The 21,305-nt window shown below is 39.9% G+C and overlaps 1 protein-coding gene across 11 annotated transcripts in view; it reads right to left on the bottom strand.

Annotated features, from left to right (window-relative positions):
• Positions 1 to 21,305, bottom strand: part of PAX2 (paired box 2) — a 69,546-nt gene that overhangs the window by 5,586 nt on the left and 42,655 nt on the right. For 4 of the 11 annotated variants that reach the window (XM_083148501.1, XM_083148498.1, XM_083148502.1 and 1 more), the window contains exons 6-11: positions 16,863 to 17,038; positions 14,075 to 14,201; positions 7,073 to 7,282; positions 4,223 to 4,324; positions 3,684 to 3,782; positions 178 to 264 (exon numbers count right to left, since the gene is read on the bottom strand). In XM_083148501.1, the coding sequence (XP_083004627.1) occupies positions 178 to 264; positions 3,684 to 3,782; positions 4,223 to 4,324; positions 7,073 to 7,282; positions 14,075 to 14,201; positions 16,863 to 17,038 (801 nt within the window). The remainder of the gene's footprint in view (positions 1 to 177; positions 265 to 3,683; positions 3,783 to 4,222; positions 4,325 to 7,072; positions 7,283 to 14,074; positions 14,202 to 16,862; positions 17,039 to 21,305) is intronic. The other 7 variants (XM_083148508.1, XM_083148507.1, XM_083148509.1 and 4 more) reach the window with 3 other exon arrangements.

The raw sequence follows: 21,305 nt of genomic DNA, 5'->3' as shown, positions 1-21,305 counted from the left end.
CCATAGAGTAAGACTTTAAATAACATTCCATACTCTATTGGCCGGGGATCATGTCCTTTACTTACACAGAGCTTAGAAAGCACCACAGGGCATCATTCTTTAGTCTTACCCTTAAACAAACAGTCAACTTTAAAATGCATCTTGTCGTCATTATCTAAGAGTTACATTTTTACTCACTTAGTAATGCAGGATTGCTGAACCTCCATGCTTCATTGTATGTCGTGTACTGAGGGTGGCTGTAGGGATTTCCTGAAAATTCACTTCCTAGAATGCAAATATATATATAAAAAGATAGTTTTTGATCCATTGTCAGAGGTTTTTTTTTTTTTTCAAATGCACATGCATTGCACAGTAGGGCTTACTAACTTTTGCACTAAGCAAAATTATCCAATTATCATAAGTTTTCAACAGTTTACTGCAAGTTAGACAACGAAAGGGCATATTTTATTGATTGATTGATTGACTGATTGGTTGATTTGATTCCCTTAAATCAGGCATGTCCAGACTGTGGCCCTCCAGCTGTTGTGAAACTACATATCCCAGCATGCCTTGCCACAATTTTAGCATTCCCTAATAGCAAAACTGTGGCAAGGCATGATGGGACCTGTAGTTTCACAACAGCTGGAGGGCCATAGTTTGGACATGCCTACCTTAAATGCAAACTTAGTAACTGAGTCATAATGTAGGCAGCCATTTTGTTACCAATATTTGTGAGACTCCACTAAGTTTTTGCTTCACTGATCTCATTGGTTCTCAGTGCATCGATATGCTGACTTCTGATACATTTAAGTTAAGCCTGTTAAATGGCTGCTTAGACTCTGTGTAGGTAACTAGTGTACCCTAAATAAATCTAAATTACATTAAATTATTATTCTACAAAATGGAAATTTTTGTTATTTGTTTACATCTAGTGAATTGCAGTACTGTGTATCATGCTAGATTTTAGAACCTGGTTTAAAACAGACAAATACATTTACAGAAACAAAGACAACATGAAATTCCTGACCACATGGATGTCAGCTTATTAATTGATATGCGGGGGTTTTATGGGTTAATATGTAACACTGACCACCACTCATTTTAATCATATTAGAGTGATATTATGGGTAACTTTGTTGTGCTGATTCCAAATATCACATACATTTACTGGCACTAACTTTTGAGCTAAAAGAAAAATACAATAGACAACACATTTATGAATACAGAATCCCAAAATACTAAGTCCTTCAAATATCCTTTGTAAGGAAACACTTTTGTTGTTGTTGGGCTGTGTAATGAGAGTGTGTTCACTTCCCAAATGGAGTCTGTTATATTTCTATGTTATAATGGCGTGACTACCAACAGTACTAGATACTGTTACATATATTCCAACTGTTACACAAAGTCTGTGTTGGTCATACAAAGACAGACCAGTGTCATTCTCCCAGAATCCTGTTCCTAATGCAAAGCATTGTCCCAAACATTTTACTAAACTGCTTATAGGGGGTAGGTGGTCAATCCTCTGCTGTGCTTTCACAATGTCCAGCTGCACACATTAATGTTGATATGATATCAGCTTATTGTCCTGATTACGTCTGCAGAGTATGAGGACAAATAAGAGAACATACGCTGCTGCAGTGCGCCTTCTCAACAGCTTAGGATGCCATTGTGGGAAATTGAATATCCCCCATAATCTAGTAATGCAAACAGTTTAATATCTATTGATAATATAACTAGCAGAGATTTTGGATCATCTTCACATGAAATCAGACAAGGTCCCATTAGCCCTCTGTTATTACACAATTCATTCATTATTAGACATAGGTAAAACGTGCAGGAAAAAGAGCAGCAATACATGTGTCTATGGGTGTGTGTGCAGGGGGAGGCAGCAGCCAGCGGACAGTGGAAAGTGTTTATTGACGAGACGTGAAAGCACACATACAGGAGGATAATGAGTTTTTGAGCTCAACTGTGACCAAGAGGAACTGAGCTATCTCTTTCCCTGATCGCTAATGAAACAAGTGTAATTTCCTCATCAGCATTGAATTTTATTTCCATAGCCCCCTATCTGCTCACCTGGCCGCAAGCCCTTTCCAGCGGTTCATTGCACCGATCTGGACTCCTTTTGCTGTACACTACATTCCACAATAATGTCTCCAACTAATACTCTTGTGTATTAGGGAGTAAAGTGTAAAGGGTGAAAAATATAGATCTGTTCTACATCTTTATTCAATGTCATTTAATGGGGCATTTAGTCTTAGTTGTATTATATATAACCGAATACAAAACCATGGATAACACTACATTGTCAGTGCTGTGTGTAGAAAGATAGCTTGTCTTCACTAGCCTAATCCAACATATCCGATATATATATATATATATATATATATATATATATATATATATATATATATATATATATATATATATCTATCATTGTTGTTATTGTGACTGCCCATATTCCAATGTCAACATTTTGAAAATGCCAACATTGTGTCAGTGTTATTGATGACATTTTAACTGTTGACATTCTGAATATGTCACCATCCTTAATGTCCCCATACTTTACAGCACCCCAGTAAAACTTTCCATTTTTATCCTATTAGTTCTGTAGAACAATATAGGGGTACATTTACAATAATGGGAGTTCTATTGAAAATTGAATGTTGCCCTTAGCAACCTATCAGATCCTATCTATTCTATTATCTTCTAGAAGGTGCTAAATAAATAAGAAGTAGATTCTGATTGGTTGCTATGGGCAACATCTCATCTTCAATAGAAATGCCATCTTAGTAAATTTACCCCATAGACTAAAAGGTTATTGTATGCATATTAAAAAGTTAATTTATGTGTCCCTAGTTACACAAAAGGACAACCTGCAGTCCATAATTGTTGTGGAACAATAAGTCCTAGCAAGATATGACATTTACTGGAAGCTATAGATGGACAACAGAAGACATTGGGGGAAATTTACGAAGATGTGTATTTTACTTCATATGTGATGTTGCTATGGGTAACCAATCAGAATATACTTCTTATTTATTTTTCACCCTCTAGAAGATAGTAGACAGGATCTGATTGGTTGCCCATAGCAACATCACATGTGAAGTAGAATACACATCTTTGTAAATTTCCCCCTTAATGTTGCTACGATCTGGTATATAGCTTACACAACAGAGATAAACCTGTTTCTATCTATATTTATTATATATGGTACTGTGTATAATGCTTATTACATGGAAGATAAGGCATACCTTCCAACTGTACGCGGGGACGTCCCGGTTTTTAGGGACGTTCCCGCGTCCCTCCCGCAGCCAGCAGTGTCCCGCTGCGGGAGGGGGGGGGGAGCAGTGGGGAGTCCCCCCCAATCTGACAGAAGAGATTCAAAGGCACAGTGGGCAAAATGGGGGCGTGGTCCTCATTTGCATACATCAATGCATAAGCCATTCCCCCTTTTTCGCCACGCGAGTGTCCCTATTCTTGCATTGGAAAAGTTGGGAGGTATGGATAAGGGAGGAAATTCTGTATATTATAATTAAAGTCCTATTGTAAGGTGCTTCATATTCATGCTGACAAGTAAAATGACGGTATATTCTTGATATAACGATTGTTATCACTAGCATATGGCTAGCAATGGCATTAAACAACGTGAGAACACAAGTAAGACACACAACAGACAGATAGGCACAATGTGCTAGACTCACCACTCCCAGTCCTGCAGTGAAACAGACATGGTTTAGAGCTGGACAGACATGAGCAGCACTCCACAGGCTGGACCGAATGGTGGACCGAAACGTTGGTGCCTGTCAATGCAGTGATAATGAGATGCCTCTTCCCTGCCAGTGACCTGTGGAGTGCTGCGTGCTATGTGTTTCAAGCTCTAAGCTTAGTTAACTAGTGTATTGTATTCCAAATTAAAGGGTAATGAACGCTCTGTGAATATACATAATCTATGTGTGCAATGCAATATTCCCATGTACTTCTATTTAGTACAACCAATTAAATGTTTTGCCTGTGCCTATTGGTTATTTCATAGCAACCACAGGGATCAGCTGACCCAGTGAACATTAAGCAGGTGCATAAAACAGTATTAGTTTCCCTTTAAGTGCTGGATATAGCTATATATGTAATTATAAGTTGTGTTCTGGATTATTTTAAAACAATAGTTATGTATGTCACTGTTTGCTGATGATAATGCTAATACTGAGATTGATGTATTAATAAATGTAAAACTTTGACTCACCAGGCACCATTCCAGCCAGGGTTGAGGTGGGGTAGCTGCCTTGCCCCGTTGGAGGAACATGGGGAGGGTAACCAGGCAGGGTTGTACTTGACATATCACGACCTAAAATCAAATACACATTTTTTTATTACTAGTTGTACACAATCTCACGTTTAGAGAAAAATCTGTTTTAGTTTAGATCTAATATAATTGTTTGAGTATTCTAAATTCTTCCAACCAGTTCATTTGTATTAGCGTGCAAGTACCAACTGCTTATGTCTCACACAATCAGTGTTTGTCCAATCATCCCACTTGTCAATCACACGACTCATATTCCTTCCACTCATCATCAGGGACAAACGTCATACTATAAGCTGTGTATCCAAGATGTTCCTAAGTGGGTACTGTATATAGTATAGTAATATATACAGTAGGTTAGTTAGCCACTAATAGCACTATGGGTAGGTTGGTCACTGGGAGACACAGAAACCAGGGCTACATAAACAGGTGACTAGATGGTTTTATTATTCTTTGTTATATTACTCTAGCCTCTGGTTTCCAGTGGGAGACATTCGTTATGACACTGTGCGCCTTCTGTACTGAGCTCCAAGCAGGCACTGGTAAATTGGAGCTGCGTTGAATCCATTTAGCAAATATACAATGGATACCGCACAGAAACCTTGCTATTCTACACATTTTTTATATTCTTATTACAGAACCTAATTTACAAATCTTATCATTTAGATTTGGCAGCAATAACTGTCCTCCACCCTAAAATTAGGAGGAAATAAGGACTTGCATTCTTCTTCTAAACCCACAATTTTCTAAGCACACATAGGATTCAAATCCTAAGTGTATTTGGTGCAGTAGAATTTCCTAAAATACATTCTGTTCTAGGTTATAGCAGGGAACCAGAAAATAACACACATTTCTTAATCAGCATTAATCATCTGGAAATATCCTTTATTTATTCAGGCGGAACGACTTGGAAGCTAAATCTATGATCCTGACTTTCAATAATCCCAGATAAAGTTACTCTATTATTAGCAAGTTACATCCGATATTAGTAGTGGTAATTAGCTTACTTACACCATTTTACAAGACAGTGCTTATAAAACTTTATGGCTGATATATTTTTGACTTTCGGTATCATCCAAGACATGCTGGAATGGGCAGCTCAGGAACTCTACAATATATTGTTCCTGACCAGAGTATTAATAGGGTTTTAGGGAACAGTGATCTGGACCCAGCATCCGTGCCATTCAAAGAGCTTGAAGCATAATAAATACAAGAATAGTTTAAACAAAACTAAAAAGAAGGATCGCACTATTAAATCTAGTCTACTGGCCTATAGCTTCATATACATCTTCATTGCTTGGCAGTAAAAGCCTTAGCACTAGAAAGGTGGTTCCCAACCTTGGTCCTCAAGTGCCCCCAACAGTTCATGTTTTTCAGGTCACCCGGCAGGTGCACAGGTGTTCTCATTAATCACTGATGCATTTTAAAAGATCCACAGATGGCGCTAATTATTTCACTTGTAATTCTGTGTGAAGACATGTAAAACGTGAACTGTTGAGTGTATTTGAGGGCCGAGGTTGGGAACCACTGCATGAGAATATGAATCTGGTTGATGTTAGAAGCGTATTTTTTGCATGATGAGTAAAACAAGTTCTTGAGAGCACTGAAGAGGACAGTGCAGGATATTCTCATCTTGTACATAATATAATGCAGCCCAGGGCTGCTAAATAAGAACACCTCTATATATACATCCGTGCACACAATGTGCCCACAGTGTATTTCCCATTTATTCAATCTTCATTAGGATGATCTTTGCACTTTCATAACTGTTGTACACTTTTGGAGGAGGAGGGCTGCCGTAATGCGCCCCCTCCGCTGCCGCCACGCTCCCTGAACCTGCTGGTCCCCTGCATGGGCCCAGCGCATGCGCAGTAACTTCATACATACTGTGCATGCGCTGGCCCAAGGCCTCCATGGGCTGCCTTTGCAGCAGCCCCCGGAGGCTTAATCAGGTTCCCGGGTCTGGCTTATGCGCAGTATCGTCCGTGTTACTGCGCATGTACAGAACCCCGTTTTGGGGGCTGCCCCGCATTTGCGCACAGAGAGGCACCCCAGAGGAAGGGAACACCTTCCAATGGGACTGCTTTGAGTGTCTGGCAGGTCGGACTTCCAATAGGAAGTCACTGCCAGTCACATTGAAGCCAGAGCTGTCTCACAGACAGAGACAGTGGCAGATTTTACCGCCACTGATGCTTCTGCGGGAGCAGCTAATGAAAAGTGGAATGATATAGACTTCCCTTCACTGAGTTATTTGCCCTGTTCAGTTATAATTGTGCTATAGTAGCAGTCAGTTATGTGTACAGCGATGATAGAAAATACCAAACTTTAGGTTAATTAAATCCACCTGAAGGCTTTGATAACAAACAGGTTGAAAGTCTCCGCATTATAAAATATCAGATGTACAGTATTTGCTCTATGGAGTATTTAAAAGATTTTATGTAACAATTTCTTTATCGATCTTTGCAGTCAAGTGATTTCCAATAATGACCAGAGTCAGCCATGTTATAAGCATGAGTGAAAATAAAAACCTGCAGCTCATGGTGGAAATTTAACAAGATGAGATGTTCAAAAAATGAGAGATTTGGTGAGAAATCTCCAGGTTTTTTTTAAAGCGGCAATCATTTACACTGCAAAACCAGTTTGATTTGCATAGTAAATGATTGCTGCTTTAAAAAAACTGGAGATTTCTTACCAAATCTCTCTCTCATCCTATTAAATTTCACCCAAACTTTTCCAATCATTAGATAAACTCCCTCCCTGTAGTTGATTTATGCATGAGGGTAGGTTTGGTACCTGCTATAAATGGCTGGCTGCCGAACTGCCCGTAGGGAGGGCCATGGTGGGTGAAGGAGCTGTACGTAGGTGTGGATGCATCAACCGTGAGGGCCATCTGGAAAGGCTGAAGATCAGCCAGCCCCGAGCTGGCCAGTGAGGAGGGAGTGAAGGGAGTAAGGGAAGCTTCATGAGGCTCTTGCTTTACATAGAGGTGAGAGGAGAAACTCTCTGTGAGGAAGAAGGAAATGGATGGACAGTGGACAGACAGACACAGGTCGGTGGAACAAAGAAAGAGAAAAAAAATATATGTATAAATGTAAATGGAATGATATAAACCAACAAAATAAAAATAAAGAGGGTTTAAAATAAGTAAAAAATAATGATTCTGTAATTGATTTGGCACCCTGATAATTGTATCTGCTGTAACAACATTGTACAATCCATCTTGTAGAAGCCATACTACAATTTAAGAAAAATACAAAGGGAACTATGCAATAGGCAACAAATATTTTTAAGTGTTTCTCCTTATATTGGTCTAATTATCCATTAAAAAATATTACATTGTATATAAAGTGAGCCACCGGAACATTGTTCATATATTTTTTTAATAAAGTTATGAGATTCAATGAAAACAAAAGAGACCACGGATGTAGTGGCACTGTGATATTTGGTCTAAGAACTTCAAAAAGAGTTGTGAGATCATTTTATTGTTTTTTGTTTCCAAATTTTGTCAATAAATAAATAAAACTCTGACATTAAGGCTCACACACATGCCCCCTGCACATTTGTTATCGCCCCTCTCTTTTTAAACAAACCACAAACACGTTTTCTAGGTTTTTTGTAATCCTTTCCAAATATCAACCTGTTTGGGGGACTAAGTTAAAGTGAATCAGTAATCTGGTAATTCAGACTTCCTGAACCACTGCAGCTGTATAGCAGACTGTGATCTCTGGATGTAGCTTTGCACTTAGCCAGAGCACAGAGGATACAATTTCAGAGTACGGCAGAAATGTTCTGCAAGAACAATAACATGGGGAATTACACTGCTTAGAATTCCTTATATTGTTTACCTGTAAATTGAATGTAGTGGCTGCATGCAACATAAGGTTTAGCAGGACAAAAACCCACAACCCGCACACAGTACGTATTATATAGTGCAGGCATTTCATGAGCATCAAAATAATAATAATAGAATTGAATTGGTAATATAACATGATATGTTTTTTTGAGAGGGACTGGGGTTGCCCTTGTAGCCATTCTATCAGACTTCACAAGCCTGGAATGTGAAAACATAGGTTTTTAGAATTCATGAAACTACATTTACATCCCCATACTTTGTTGATACATCACACTAAGGGGATCATTTTGGTCCAGTAGGACGGGGTCAAATTCAGCCGTTCCAATGGTTGATGTACTGCACATGTGCATGGTCTTTTGTGCGCATGTGCAAGTTCACTGTGCGAACGGCCGCGGCAATTTACAGGGCTTGGGTTTCATGGGCGTCCCATGAAAACTCTGGGCGTTCCCATGGCAACATATAGTACCTTACTTATCTTTACAAATATAGTAAACTCTATGGCTTTAGAATGCTGAAGTAGTGATAGATGTTCAGTTCTAGAATGGTAAAGAAATATTCAGTTCTAGTGCACTGAAGTAGTGACGATTGGCTATATCTAGAAAGCTGAAGTAGTGCTAAATGTATGACTCTAGATTCCTGAAGTAGTAATAAATGTATAACTCTAGAATGCTTAAGCAGTGATAAGTATATGGCTCTAGAATGCTTCAATGATAAATGAGTTCAGCTAGAATGTTGAAGTGATAAATTATTAGAGCTAGAATGCTGAATTTATGGTGAATGACTAGATCTAGAATGCTGGAGTAGTGATGAATGACTAGATCTAGAAAGCTGATATAGTCATAGTGTGAGTTCTATCACTAGAATTGATTCTCCCATGAAATAAAACAAATGGATTTTGCAGGACAGAAAACACACCCAGAGCTCTTTAACCAGGCAGTTTAATTTACCAAATTATATTATTATGTTATTTCCTGCTGGCAGCCCTTATTGAATCTGCACGTTTGAAATTATTTTGTCAAATAAAATGATTGAAGTTGGAAAAATGATTCAGGAGGGGGGTCGGGAGGAATTCGGCAAATGCAAGAAAGATCTCTGACGGTGTCTGCTTTAAAGTGAGACTGATCCAAATATATAGTATTCTGGGTTAAGGATACTTAATGAGATTATCCTCTAATCGCTAAAAAATTGCAGCATCTCTCACCTTGACAAAACTATCTGGGACGCCTGCACTTCCCTTCCCTATAATAATCACTTCATGAATCATTCATCTTTAATAGATTATGCAAATAGAAGGACATAAAATCAACAATGATCAATAACACCAGGCATTTAATTGCTCGTAAAAAAAAGGGGGAAACACATTTTAAGATTAAGCATAATCTGCAACCTTTTTTTGGCTAATGAAACCATTATTCCAAAAACTGGAGCATGGCCTAAGTGCAGGAAAATAACCCCCTCTCCCCCACCCCCTCCTAAGCTTTTTCCTTAATCTGTCCTTTACAATGTTTACCTTCATTACTGTTGGTAAACAGCACTGAGTCTTAATGAGTGTTTCTGCGCTGCTCTTTTCTCTGATTGAAATCCTGCATACAGATGAACATGTTAGTGCTAAGGTGCCACCTGGGAGTATCACACTGAGCCTGCAATGAACTTTCCTCACACTTGGACTGAGATGGATCAGGCGGAGGCATCGCAGTGACATTGAAAAGAAGTAACGTAAAGGTCTGACATGTTTAGGCGATTGAATATGCAATCAAACACACTAAAACAAATCACACTCTTTTTGCCACCCCAGTACCCTTAGCAATGGCTCTACAAAGAAAGGGAGCTTATTGCTAGCGCACATCTGCTTTGTGATAGGAAGCAGCACAGCCCACATGAATATATAGTGAGTTGTGACCTTGGGTAATTCACCTTACCCTCTGTATCAGTGCTTCATGACCTATTCCTGAACTGTAGCAGATCATAACAGCTGAGTTATTATTACTCATTGAATGCATTGTTCCACTACATAACTGCCTATCTCCTCTACAAGCCATGTCCACAGCAGCAGCAGCAGCAATGATACGGTGAGGATGTGCAATGTGCCTGCTATGTCATAGGTTACTTAACTACACTCTCAGAACAATATGTGTACTATGGCCTGACTGCCTGCGTAGGTAACCATTGTCAAGAAAGCTGATCTGTAACAAATAAAACATATGTAGTAGTATTTTGTGAATCTTCTACAGCACCAGACACTACAATTGATCTCATGTGTTACTGAGGAGAAGCTGAAAAATATACGCAAGTTCGAATCCAAGGAGGGGCGTCAGGGGCGGTCATCCCGGGCCCCCCACACATTAGGGGCCCCTACACTTTCCCCCTGAATCGCGCACTCTACTGATACTGAAATCGGAGCACGATTCAGCGGTGTCTCTGATTTCCCGACTACAAAGCCTCTGCCAGCGCTGCCCAATGAGGTGCTCCTAAAGTCACTATCAGCCTCTTGCAGGATTTCATAGTCAACGCCACACCCACTGGGATTTCTGTGACGTTCAGGAGCTTAATGTGAGGTTGCACCATTTCGCTCAGTCTCAGGTGTAGATGTATGAAACAGTGATAAGAGAGGACAAGTGGCCCATGGCATCCAATCAGCACGGAAGTAACATCTATAATTTGCATAATATAAAATTGTACAAAGCAGCTGATTGGTTGCCATGGGCCACTTCTCCTCTAGTTCTCTTCTCCTCCCTTATCACTGCTTCATACATCTACCTCTTCCTCAGTGGCACTGGGAGTGTGTGACTGGCTGGCAGAGGGCTTTGAGCTGTGTGGCATCAGACATGTCAGTTATTGGGCCAGTCAATCAGATCCTACCTGTCATTTTTCAAACCCAGCCTGTAACATGACAGGTAGGAGCTGATTGGCTGGTTGTTTTTCACTCTTCACTTTATCACTTTTTGAAGCTTGATACATCTGCCCCATTGTGAGTTATTTGTTAGCAGCAACACTGTATACTATTTTCAATTAGGTAACTAACTTTATTTAACTACTAATATTTTGTGAGCCACCTATCGTAATAGTATGATGTCTGTCCATTTTTATGTATACATTATTTCCTTTATTTTTAACAAATATATTAAAATTCCAATTTTTTTTCCCATTATTGTTAATCCATTACTTATAGTATGTTATTTGTGTGTTCTCAGAATTAATGCACCAACGATTCATTTACACATGACCTTAAGATGGCCCTGTATATACGTGTGGTTCTGCTACATTTTTTTGTAGTTTTGTCGTTTCTGAAGACATTGTTAGATCCTTCAGTCCAGCTTCAAAACCCTGCAGTGTTCAGTGCTAGATGAATTTAGGGCCTCATATTATTGTATGGGGACAGCATGCCACATCGAGGTAAGTGGGAGATATTTGTGATGTTTCCTGGGTGACCCAAATAAGTAATCTTTCATAAATGATGGCTACACCCCTTATTTTCTCATACATGTCATTATGAAACATTGAAAAGATTGGCTAAATGGACAAAAGGAGAAGCTGCCCATTGCAACCAATCAGATTGTGCCTTTCATTTTATAAAATGTACTTCAAAAAATGCTACTGTGTCTCAAAGCTGATTGGTTTCTATGGGCAACTTTTCCACTTATTTACTGCTACACTATTTTTACTGCTTGATACATCAACCCCTTGGTCTTTGTATCATATTTATAACAGAGGAGAGGATTTCTAGGAGGAAGTATGACCAGTAAGACACACGCGCACACACACACACACACACACACACACACACACACACACACACACACACTGGACACGTGTAAAAAAGACAGCCTAGTGACACACACACACACACACACACGGAAACATACAATGTACACATGTAATAAAGACAGTCTAGTGCACTCTCAGGATTATTGTATCCATAAAGGAGGCTTAACAAGTACTTTAGACTGGAAACAGAATGGGTGTTCCTTCTCACTGCATTTCCCAGTGCTTCTATTTCCAATAATATGGAGCAGAATATTTACCTCAGTGTCTACAACGTGTTATAACCAGTTCTATTACTTCCTTACATAAACACTCACTCTCTTTCTGTTTTAAATGATGAATTCAGTGCATTGTCCCATAGGAACCTCCTGGGACAAGACTCCATGTGGTATTACAGGTAAGAAACTTCTCTTAATGTTGTGTGTGTGTGTGTGTGTGTGTGTGTGTGTGTGTGTGTGTGTATGTCAGAATGCAGTAGTTTTTTTCAATCTATGTGGTGACATCACTGACTCCACCTCTGTGTACAAATCCACCAATCCAGACAAAGCATCCCTGCACAGCTAATCTGTCAATCACTCTGCTCGATAGTTGATCAACTTTACTCCAACCATGACAATCTGCTCCATGATTAAGTTATTTCATGCATATTACTCATCTCAGTTATACACAGCCTTTAATATATGTTAATGTGAGGAACTTTACCATTGCAAAGTGATGTTAACATTTCATGCTCGGATTACAAACCAATAATTATTCTGCAACATAGATGTAGACATACAGCTAATTTATTACTCAAAATCTTATTAACATTACGTTGAGAAATGTTTTTGTGTAAAGTTGTGCTCTGAAGTTTGAATAAAAATAAGCAATATGTTTACTTCCAATAAATGATACAAATTACAGATACAGACAATTTAGCATGACATAAACTGCAAGGTTTTTTTTAGAACAGCAATTTTGTAACCATACTCCATAGAAACAACTGCATGTAACAAACATTTTACTGTTGTATACATGGATAAGTTTATACAAAATACAATGTTATGTTAAGTTTACTTACCAAAATAGAATTCAGTATTTATGGCATTAATATTGCTTTTATACAGCTCTGCCGGGTCGCACCTGGGATTTTTTTACTGGCTCTAACCTGGGTGCGACCCGGCTGTGATGCTTTTACAGTCCCGTTCCCGCCCAGGGATCATCTCCAATCGCTGACTATTTCATTACTGTGAACGCAAATGCCAAGTCGCTCATCCAAGTTTTTGCACGGTGCAATAAACCGTGATATTTTGGGCAGTGTAAAAGCCGTATTAATAGGCCTTATTAAAGAAGAAGTCTGCTAATTTCTTAAAAGACATATTCCAGTCGATAATGGGATGATTACAAATAAATCTGTTATCTGTTGTCCCGCTTTATTTGTACTCGAACACATGGGTGAAGTGTTGTAACATGTCTCAAAGTTTCCCTGCTGTATAGTGTGTATTAAAGAGGTTGATGTATCCAGCAGTGAAAGAGTGAAGAAATGGACCAATTGAGGCATTGCCCATAGCAACCAATCAGGTTTGAGGTGGCACTCAAATCCTACCTCCAAGTCTGTCTGTTGTTACCCAGTTTGTTTTATCACTGTTTACTATTGTAAAGCGCAACGGAATCTGCTGCGCTATATAAGAAACTGTAAATAAATAATAAATAGGTAGAAGACGATTGGTTGCTATGGGAAACTGGTCCACTTCTGCACCCAAGGTAAAATGTATGTGATCATCATGTACCATTGTTTGTGTCATACCAGCCTAAGAGCATATTCAGTAGGCATTTATAAAGCATGTTAAATAAGAAAAACGATTACCTATATATGTAAGGCCTTCTGGTTCATACACATGTATATGCCACAAAAGTGTATCAGCTTAGTTTACACAAAGTAGCAAACTTGCTGCAATTATGTCTGCCCATCATATTATTTTTATAGAGGGAATTGGGGTTACATGTGGGATAAATATATGCATATTACATTAGAAAGTTAAGACTGAGTTGAATGTGCATGAAGGTAGCAGAAAGTCTATATGACACATTGTCTTATTAATGTTCTTTTAACACTTTCCGTGCAAAATAGTAACTCATAATATTGCAAACGTAATAGTATAAGATCAAACAAATGACGTTATAGTTTGAGGTCAGCTTACCGGTTACCACTGGATAGCTCTGAGGTCCTGACACATTACTTCCAAGGTCCGCATTACCGGAGGCTGATAAACTAGATTTGACTTCATCAAGACCAGGGGTTAGTGCTGGAAGGGAGTATTCATTTGCCTAATGAAGGATGAAATAATGCTTAGTGAAGACTATGGTCATCGATATACAACGAAAAGCAGTTCTGATGGATAAAAGAGGTAACCAACCAGTGCAAAAACAGACAAGTGCGAAAGTGATAGAAACCTCCACATAATACAAAGGCATTGTGGAACCCAATGTAAAGTGACAGTAAAACTAGGGTGCTGTACTGCACATTGACATCCCCCAAAACTGAAATTGGCAGCAGAGGATATGAATGAAATGAAGACAGCATTATTACTTGCTGAACATAAGAACTCTACAGTGTGGATCTTGTTGTGTACTACCGACTAATAAACTAGCTGCTTTTAAAGTTTTTAATAATATTAAAGTAACCAAGTTATAATTAATTGAATGTTTTTTGAACAATACAAAAATAATTGGCTTATGGAGGACAGTAGTATAAGAAAACGAATTATTGAAGAAGGAATAGCATTGACAAAGCATCCACGTAGATTGAAGGCAATTTTTCTTTGCACTGATCATTTTCAAATAGGAAGTTGAAGCCCCATTGAAATGGAACAACAGCTGGACTGCCAGATAGCCCACTCCCCATTCGCAGGTCTGTCTGGTGATATACCGAAATAGAAAAAAAATCACCTGTCTTCCTAAATCATCAACGTTTGAGTTTGTGAATGATGTGCTTCATTAAATACAAAGGAAGGACCACTCCCCCATCACCCTGCTCTTATTCTCCCTCTTCCTGTGCAGTGGGGTATGAAATTGGGGAGTGGGCCAGAGCACATGGCTAACAGAAGGATGGGAGGGGAGTCATTGAATTTGAAAGGGTGTCCTGTCCAAGACAATCTAGTAATTGCCTTCTTATTATGGTTTTCTTGAGAGCAGACATAGCTCTCTACAGCTGCCTTTTCAAAGGGATAATAAACAGGGCAACCAAAACAAAAAGAGAGGAAAACTCTGTCTGATTAATATTACATTAAATTAAAACTGATTTTCTGCTCTTTCTTGCCCCGTTATCTCGATCCGCGTCCCCCACCTCTAAGCCTGGACGCCACAGCCTAGTCATTTCCAATTCCTTTTCGTATTGATCTTCCTGTTGAAATCAGTTTCGTAATTAGCTGCAAATTAGGCCTTCTACTGGGGGTGAAGTTGCCCCCTGATTTATCACCGGAGTAATTCGCTGTGATCGGAGAGAAATTAAAATGAACTCAATTAGGCTTTAGATTTGTTTTATGGGCCCTGCTTTAAGTTTCAGGGGGAAAAAATTACTGTGCTGGCGTTTAATAGTCTAATGAAAGTAAATAAAGGTTATCCATTGTAATAAACTATGGGACTATGGGAAAGGAAAGAAATGCAATCTCAGACATATCTTCTACATTTTACCTTTTATATTTGCATAAGATTTTTTTTTTGTGTTTTGAAATGTTTTTTTTTTTTGTTTTGTTTTTAATAATTCAATCATTTTACTTATTTTGTGCACATATCAGTGGGAATCTAGAATGTGGAAATATCATTCTCCTTCCTGTGTTGCAGGGGCGTAAGTTCATCTAATCCGCCTGGAGGCAAGTTGGAGTTTGGTGCCTCCACCCCAAATATGTTGTGTGTCAACATTCACCTGTTCCTATCATCTCAGAGTCCAGCGGCATTGCTTGCTACAGCGCAGGCTGAGTGGTACCAGGCAGGAGCCATCACTGTCTCATATAGCAGATGTTAGAAGGGCTCCTGGTATAGAGCCAATTAACCACAGGTGCGCCGCAGAGCTCTATTGCAAGTGCAGTGGTCAAACATGTATCCCACTGTGAATCACACAGGTGCCGTTTTACATGCAGTTGCTCATTTGCCTCTAAGAGTTACGCCTCTGCCCCCTACTACTAGCATTACACAGCAGTCTATGACGGAAATAAAGGAGTGCAGACTAGAGGGATAACAAAGTTAGGATCTTCTTTAATTGATGTACAGTAGGAGTAACATTGTTTACCATAAATACTGGTATTTGTTGTACAATACTTTTATAAGATGCATACTATATAAAGCGGCATATCTTTAATGGGTGCAGCTATTTTTCAATCTTGTCTGGGCTGCACAGCAGTGGCATTGACTGAGCACTAGAAGGTGCACAGGTATCTGAGAAAATGGTATTTTTGCTACTATGCATGCACAAAACGGCAGGAAAATCACTGCTGATGCAGGCAGCGGACCCGTGAAGCTTTACAAACGACACTTCCTGTGGCTTTTACATATTGTTGCACACCCGTTGTGTACAAAGGTGACATTTGCATCTACTTCTGAAACAGGACCTGTTCTAAGCACTCATCCCAGTATCACAGAGATGAGGGCCATTACATAAAAGTGTGCCTGCATGTCTCTTGCTACAATTCTAAAAGGCAATAATAACCTTACTGTACCCCATGGAGAGTTTAGATAATAAATGTGGAGCAATCCTGTATAAACAGTATAACAGGAGTTATATTTGCATTATTGTATTATTAAAATGATCTGAAACCTGTAATGTTCAAAAAAAAAAGAGTGAAATGTTCTGTGTGTAATTCCTTTTCCTTTTTTCACCAGTCAGTTTTTGAGGCTGACATCACATTTGAGTATCTGAGTTTTTCCTGCAAATAAAATATTATTCTTATACAGAAATGGTATTTCTCTAGCTGCCTCCGCTGATTCCGTTACCTGTTCAGATTTGATGTGTTCTGAAGTCTGAAAAACATCAGGATACGATGGTCGCTCAAACACTCGATCTAACGCTTCCAACTGTTGCTGGGTGAAGTTGTCCGCACGTAGATGTTTTCGTAAGCTCTCAACGCTGCTCTGGGAGTCTCCATTCGGAACTGAACCGTCAGACACGTCTGTATTATAAAAGAAGGCACAGTTATATAAGTTACCATCCTTAAATGTATATTAAGTCTTCATTAAAGCACACTAAAAGGATATCTATAACGGGATGCAGTTAAGATCCCGGCGGTCGGGATCCCGGCGTTCAGAATCCCGACGCCGGAATCCCGACAGCCGAAATGCCGACACTTTCTCCCTCCTGGGGTGTCCACGACACCCCTGGAGGGAGAATAAATTAGTGTGCCGAGCGTAGCGAGGCACCGGCCCCGCTGCGTGGCGAGCGCAGCGAGCCCGCAAGGGGGGGCGATCCACGTCCCCCCCTTGTCGGCATTTCGGCTGTCGGGATTCCGGCGTCGGGATTCTGAACGCCGGGATCCCGACCGCCGGGATTCAATACTGAATCCTTAATTGAAAATATGTAGTGACATGCGTATACAACATTGCAAAACTCTAAAGATGCTTACAGGTCCGCTCCAGTGGCAAATGCCCCAGGTTGCCCCAGTGGCAAATGCACCAGGTTGCTCCAGTGGCAAATGCACCAGGTTGCTCCAGTGGCAAATGCACCAGGTTGCTCCAGTGGCAAATGCACCAGGTTTGCATCTGGCAGCAGATACACTTACACTCATATCTCAGCACACTACAATATGCAAGAAAAGTTATATAATATAGCCATAAGTAAAGTGAAAAAAGATCAGTAACAGTATCTGTGGTGTAAGTAGTCAGCTAATGCTGGAAACTGCTACAATCATCCACATAGATTTGTTTTTGAAAGGTATACCTGTACACTATATATTTGAGGGCCTGCATATGTTTCCAAATAAGCACAAGTTTAGTGTACTAGGCCCCAGGGCTGCACCAGGAATTTTGGGGCCCGCAAATGATTTCTAGTCTGGGCCCCTGCACCGCCCCGGCCCCGCCCCCGGCCCCAACCACCTTTCCTCCTTCACTTACCACCCATCTCCCCCTTCCTCTGTTTTGCCTGCGCTGCTCAGTGGCTAAACAAAGCCCTGCTCCCGGAGAGCAGATTCAGGATGCTGCGGCCACTTAATATGCGGCACTGGGTGGTAAGCCAATCGGAGCACGCGTAACGGTAGCTGCTCTGATTGGCTAACCACTCGGAGCTGCATATTAATTGGCTGCCAGTGTCCTGATGTGAAGAAGCCTGCGCTCTGGGAGCAGGGTTTCGTTCAGCCACTGAGCAGCACATTCAGCACAGCACAGCGGAGGTGGGGTGTGGTGGGCAAAATGAGTACCCTGTGCCCTTTTCTCTCTCTCAGAGAGGCCGGACCCATGACAGCGGTACCCACAGCACCCCCCTAATGGCGGCCCTGCTAGGCCCTACATCCTAATTCCTGTGTGCTCTCCATCACACCTCTGTCGCTGAAAATCTTTAGAACTACATATAGTGCGGCCTACTATTTTGGCCATGTTCAAATCTGATTTACTTATTTTATACTTCGTAAAACAACTGAGAGATAGTATTCCCATACAAAATGATCAAATCACTAATATGACAACGTGTTACAGAAACTATTAGGAATCCAATTAAATAAAAATTTAACTTTTATTAAACAATCCCAAAAGATTTGTGGCCAGAAAAATATATAAAAATAAAACAAACCGATAGGAGTGAAATACAATATTATAAAATAACTGCTCTCCCAATAGTATTGTATTCACTTGTAAATCCTTAGTTAACCTTTCCACAATAAAAAAATAAAGAAATATCTATTTAATATTAGGATTGATCCAATGTAATGTATCCATGCTTTATAAAATATGATCCCATTAATACTCTTCTCACATGAATATGATTAGGGCTTAGATTATAACCCAAAGACTAAATTGCACCTCCCTATACACACTAGTAGTTATTAATATTTAAATAAGTGGGAAGAACAATCTCTGTTGGCATATAGTATTCTGTCTTGTTCTATACTTCAGAAACTGCTTATTTACAACTCTGTGGGGGAAATTTACTAAGATGGGAGTCTAACTCACAAGGAATGGTGCTATGGGCTACCAATCAGATACAACCTATTCTTCTAGAAGGTGCTAAATAAATAAGTAGATTCTGATTGGTTGCGCATAGCAACATCCCATGTGAAATAGAACTCCCATCTTCATAAATGTCCCCCTGTATCAGCCCGAAAATGTAGACCTTTGTAAACTAAGCAGCTACTATAAACAGGGTATCGATTCTCTGGAACCTCAGACAGCAATGAGGTACAAAATGCCTCATGCCTCAATGATCACACCAGTTCCTAGTTTGTTTTCTGACAAGCATCTTCAAACCCTAAAATAATTGCCTCCATTGTGTATGGATAACATACAACATTCAAATTTCACATTTGACTTTTGATGCCAACTATGCTTGAACCATACATTTGTATGTATAAAATGAATGTTTATTCGGCGCTACATCCTACCAACTTGTCAATCAGCAGTTACACAGACAGGATCATATATAATGAACCATAATAGATACATGTGTAACTATTAGTACTTCATTTGGTCTGTGCACTATGTAACAATGCAGGAACTGCATTTCTGTAAAGACTAGGAAGATGTATTTCAGTGTTGTGTATTAGATTTTATAGTATAAATTCCATCTACTTCACAAGTATTCTCCCAATCTTTCCCAGTGGGAATAATGCTGGGGGATTACATTAATGCAAATAAATCTTATTCTTTGGAGGTGATTGTAGGATATGATATAATCAATATTACATTATATAGCATGGAGCAGTATCCTTCATAAGCTAATGTAAAATATCAGATATTGATTAGCGGAAGTCCACAGCATTTTACCTGACCCTGTAACAAAGGACCATTTAATTCTCGCTAGAGGAAATACTCTCAGTTGATTTTTCTTTCTATTCCTTTATATACAATTTAACAATGGGTTTGTAGTATTATAATTACACTTATGTTTCTTTCTATATCTTTTATTCACTTTTGATTTTGGATAAACCGACCACAGAGAATTTTAGGTACTTCCTCATCTTTGTGGCCACTGCTTACTCTACGGAACTTGCTGCTAAGCATCATCGTCCGCTCACCACGGTTTTCTCTCCACACTTCGGGCTTGGTGACTCGCTCACCACAACTGTACTAAAGGTAAAGTTGGTAAAGATGAAATAGATGGTAAAGAAGGTAAAGATTGTGGCATGGACCAAGGCGGGTGGCACAGTTGGTAAGAAAGGTACAGATGGTGGCGTGGACACAGGAGGGTGGCGTGATTTGTAACAGTTCCCTCGCCAAAGATCCTTAGTAGCGGCTAATGTAACTGGTGTAGCAGTGGCCGCAAAGATGAGGAAGTACCGAATTTTCTTGTTTACTTTATAGCTCTACAGTATATACCAGGCTATGAACTATAATACACACTACTGAAACTCTGGGAGTAGCAACATTTAACAGCTGCAAATATGTGTAAATTATTCTAAGGACATTTGGGGCAATAGTTTAGGGCACAAGTGTTTAAAGAGGTTTGTCCAGACCATCAGTATTTACACTGCACGTATGACCTTGAAAAGAGCATAAATGTCTATTGGTGACAAGCTTGCTATTTTTTCCAATAAAAATTATATAAAGTTTAACTTTTAATAATATACTTGAAAATATTTGTGACTTCTAATACTGTTTTCAGACCGCCGTGTCACACCTGGGATTAGGACACGGGTCCCATCCCCAGAGCGACACGGCATATGCGGTCTGAAAGCTCTGTCACTGACCCAGCTTATTGCTGGGTCGGTTACGTCACACGGGGCGGAGCTGAGGGGCGGTGCATCTCCGGGGGCTTGGGAGGAGGCAGCACTTGCAGCTGACAGTGCTGCCTCCTCTATACTGTGAACGGGACCCGGGTCGCTCGACTCAGGCACCCGTTCACACTGCACTTGACACAGGTAAGAGCCGTGTTCAACCCTGGTCATTACCAGGGTTGAACTGCCATGTTGGACGACCCATGGTGGCCCTTTCAGACCGCATCTCGACCCGTGTTGGGGCCGCAATAACCCGGGTCTAGAGTGTGGTCTGAAAGCGGTATAAGCCTTCTAAATGCCATCATTATCTTACAACACACTACAACCGTAGGGTTAAATGCAACTGCCCCCTTAAAAGCCAGAATCATCCGCTAACATACCTTAGTTTTAACACACATTTAAAAATAAAAGATCAGCTTTTAAAAGAGGCATGACCCCATAGATAGATGTCTGATCCTGTATATGTGTGGTACGTGTGTGCCTAGCTTACTCTGACACAGCTGTCCTCCCTCCTCGGCCT

Source organism: Crinia signifera, chromosome 6 (assembly GCF_055691185.1).
Source record: "Crinia signifera chromosome 6, ASM5569118v1, whole genome shotgun sequence".
In the NCBI taxonomy this organism is placed as follows: domain Eukaryota; kingdom Metazoa; phylum Chordata; class Amphibia; order Anura; family Myobatrachidae; genus Crinia; species Crinia signifera.
The sequence above is the reverse complement of the archived record's forward strand: the minus strand, read 5'-3'. Positions and strand labels throughout refer to the sequence as shown.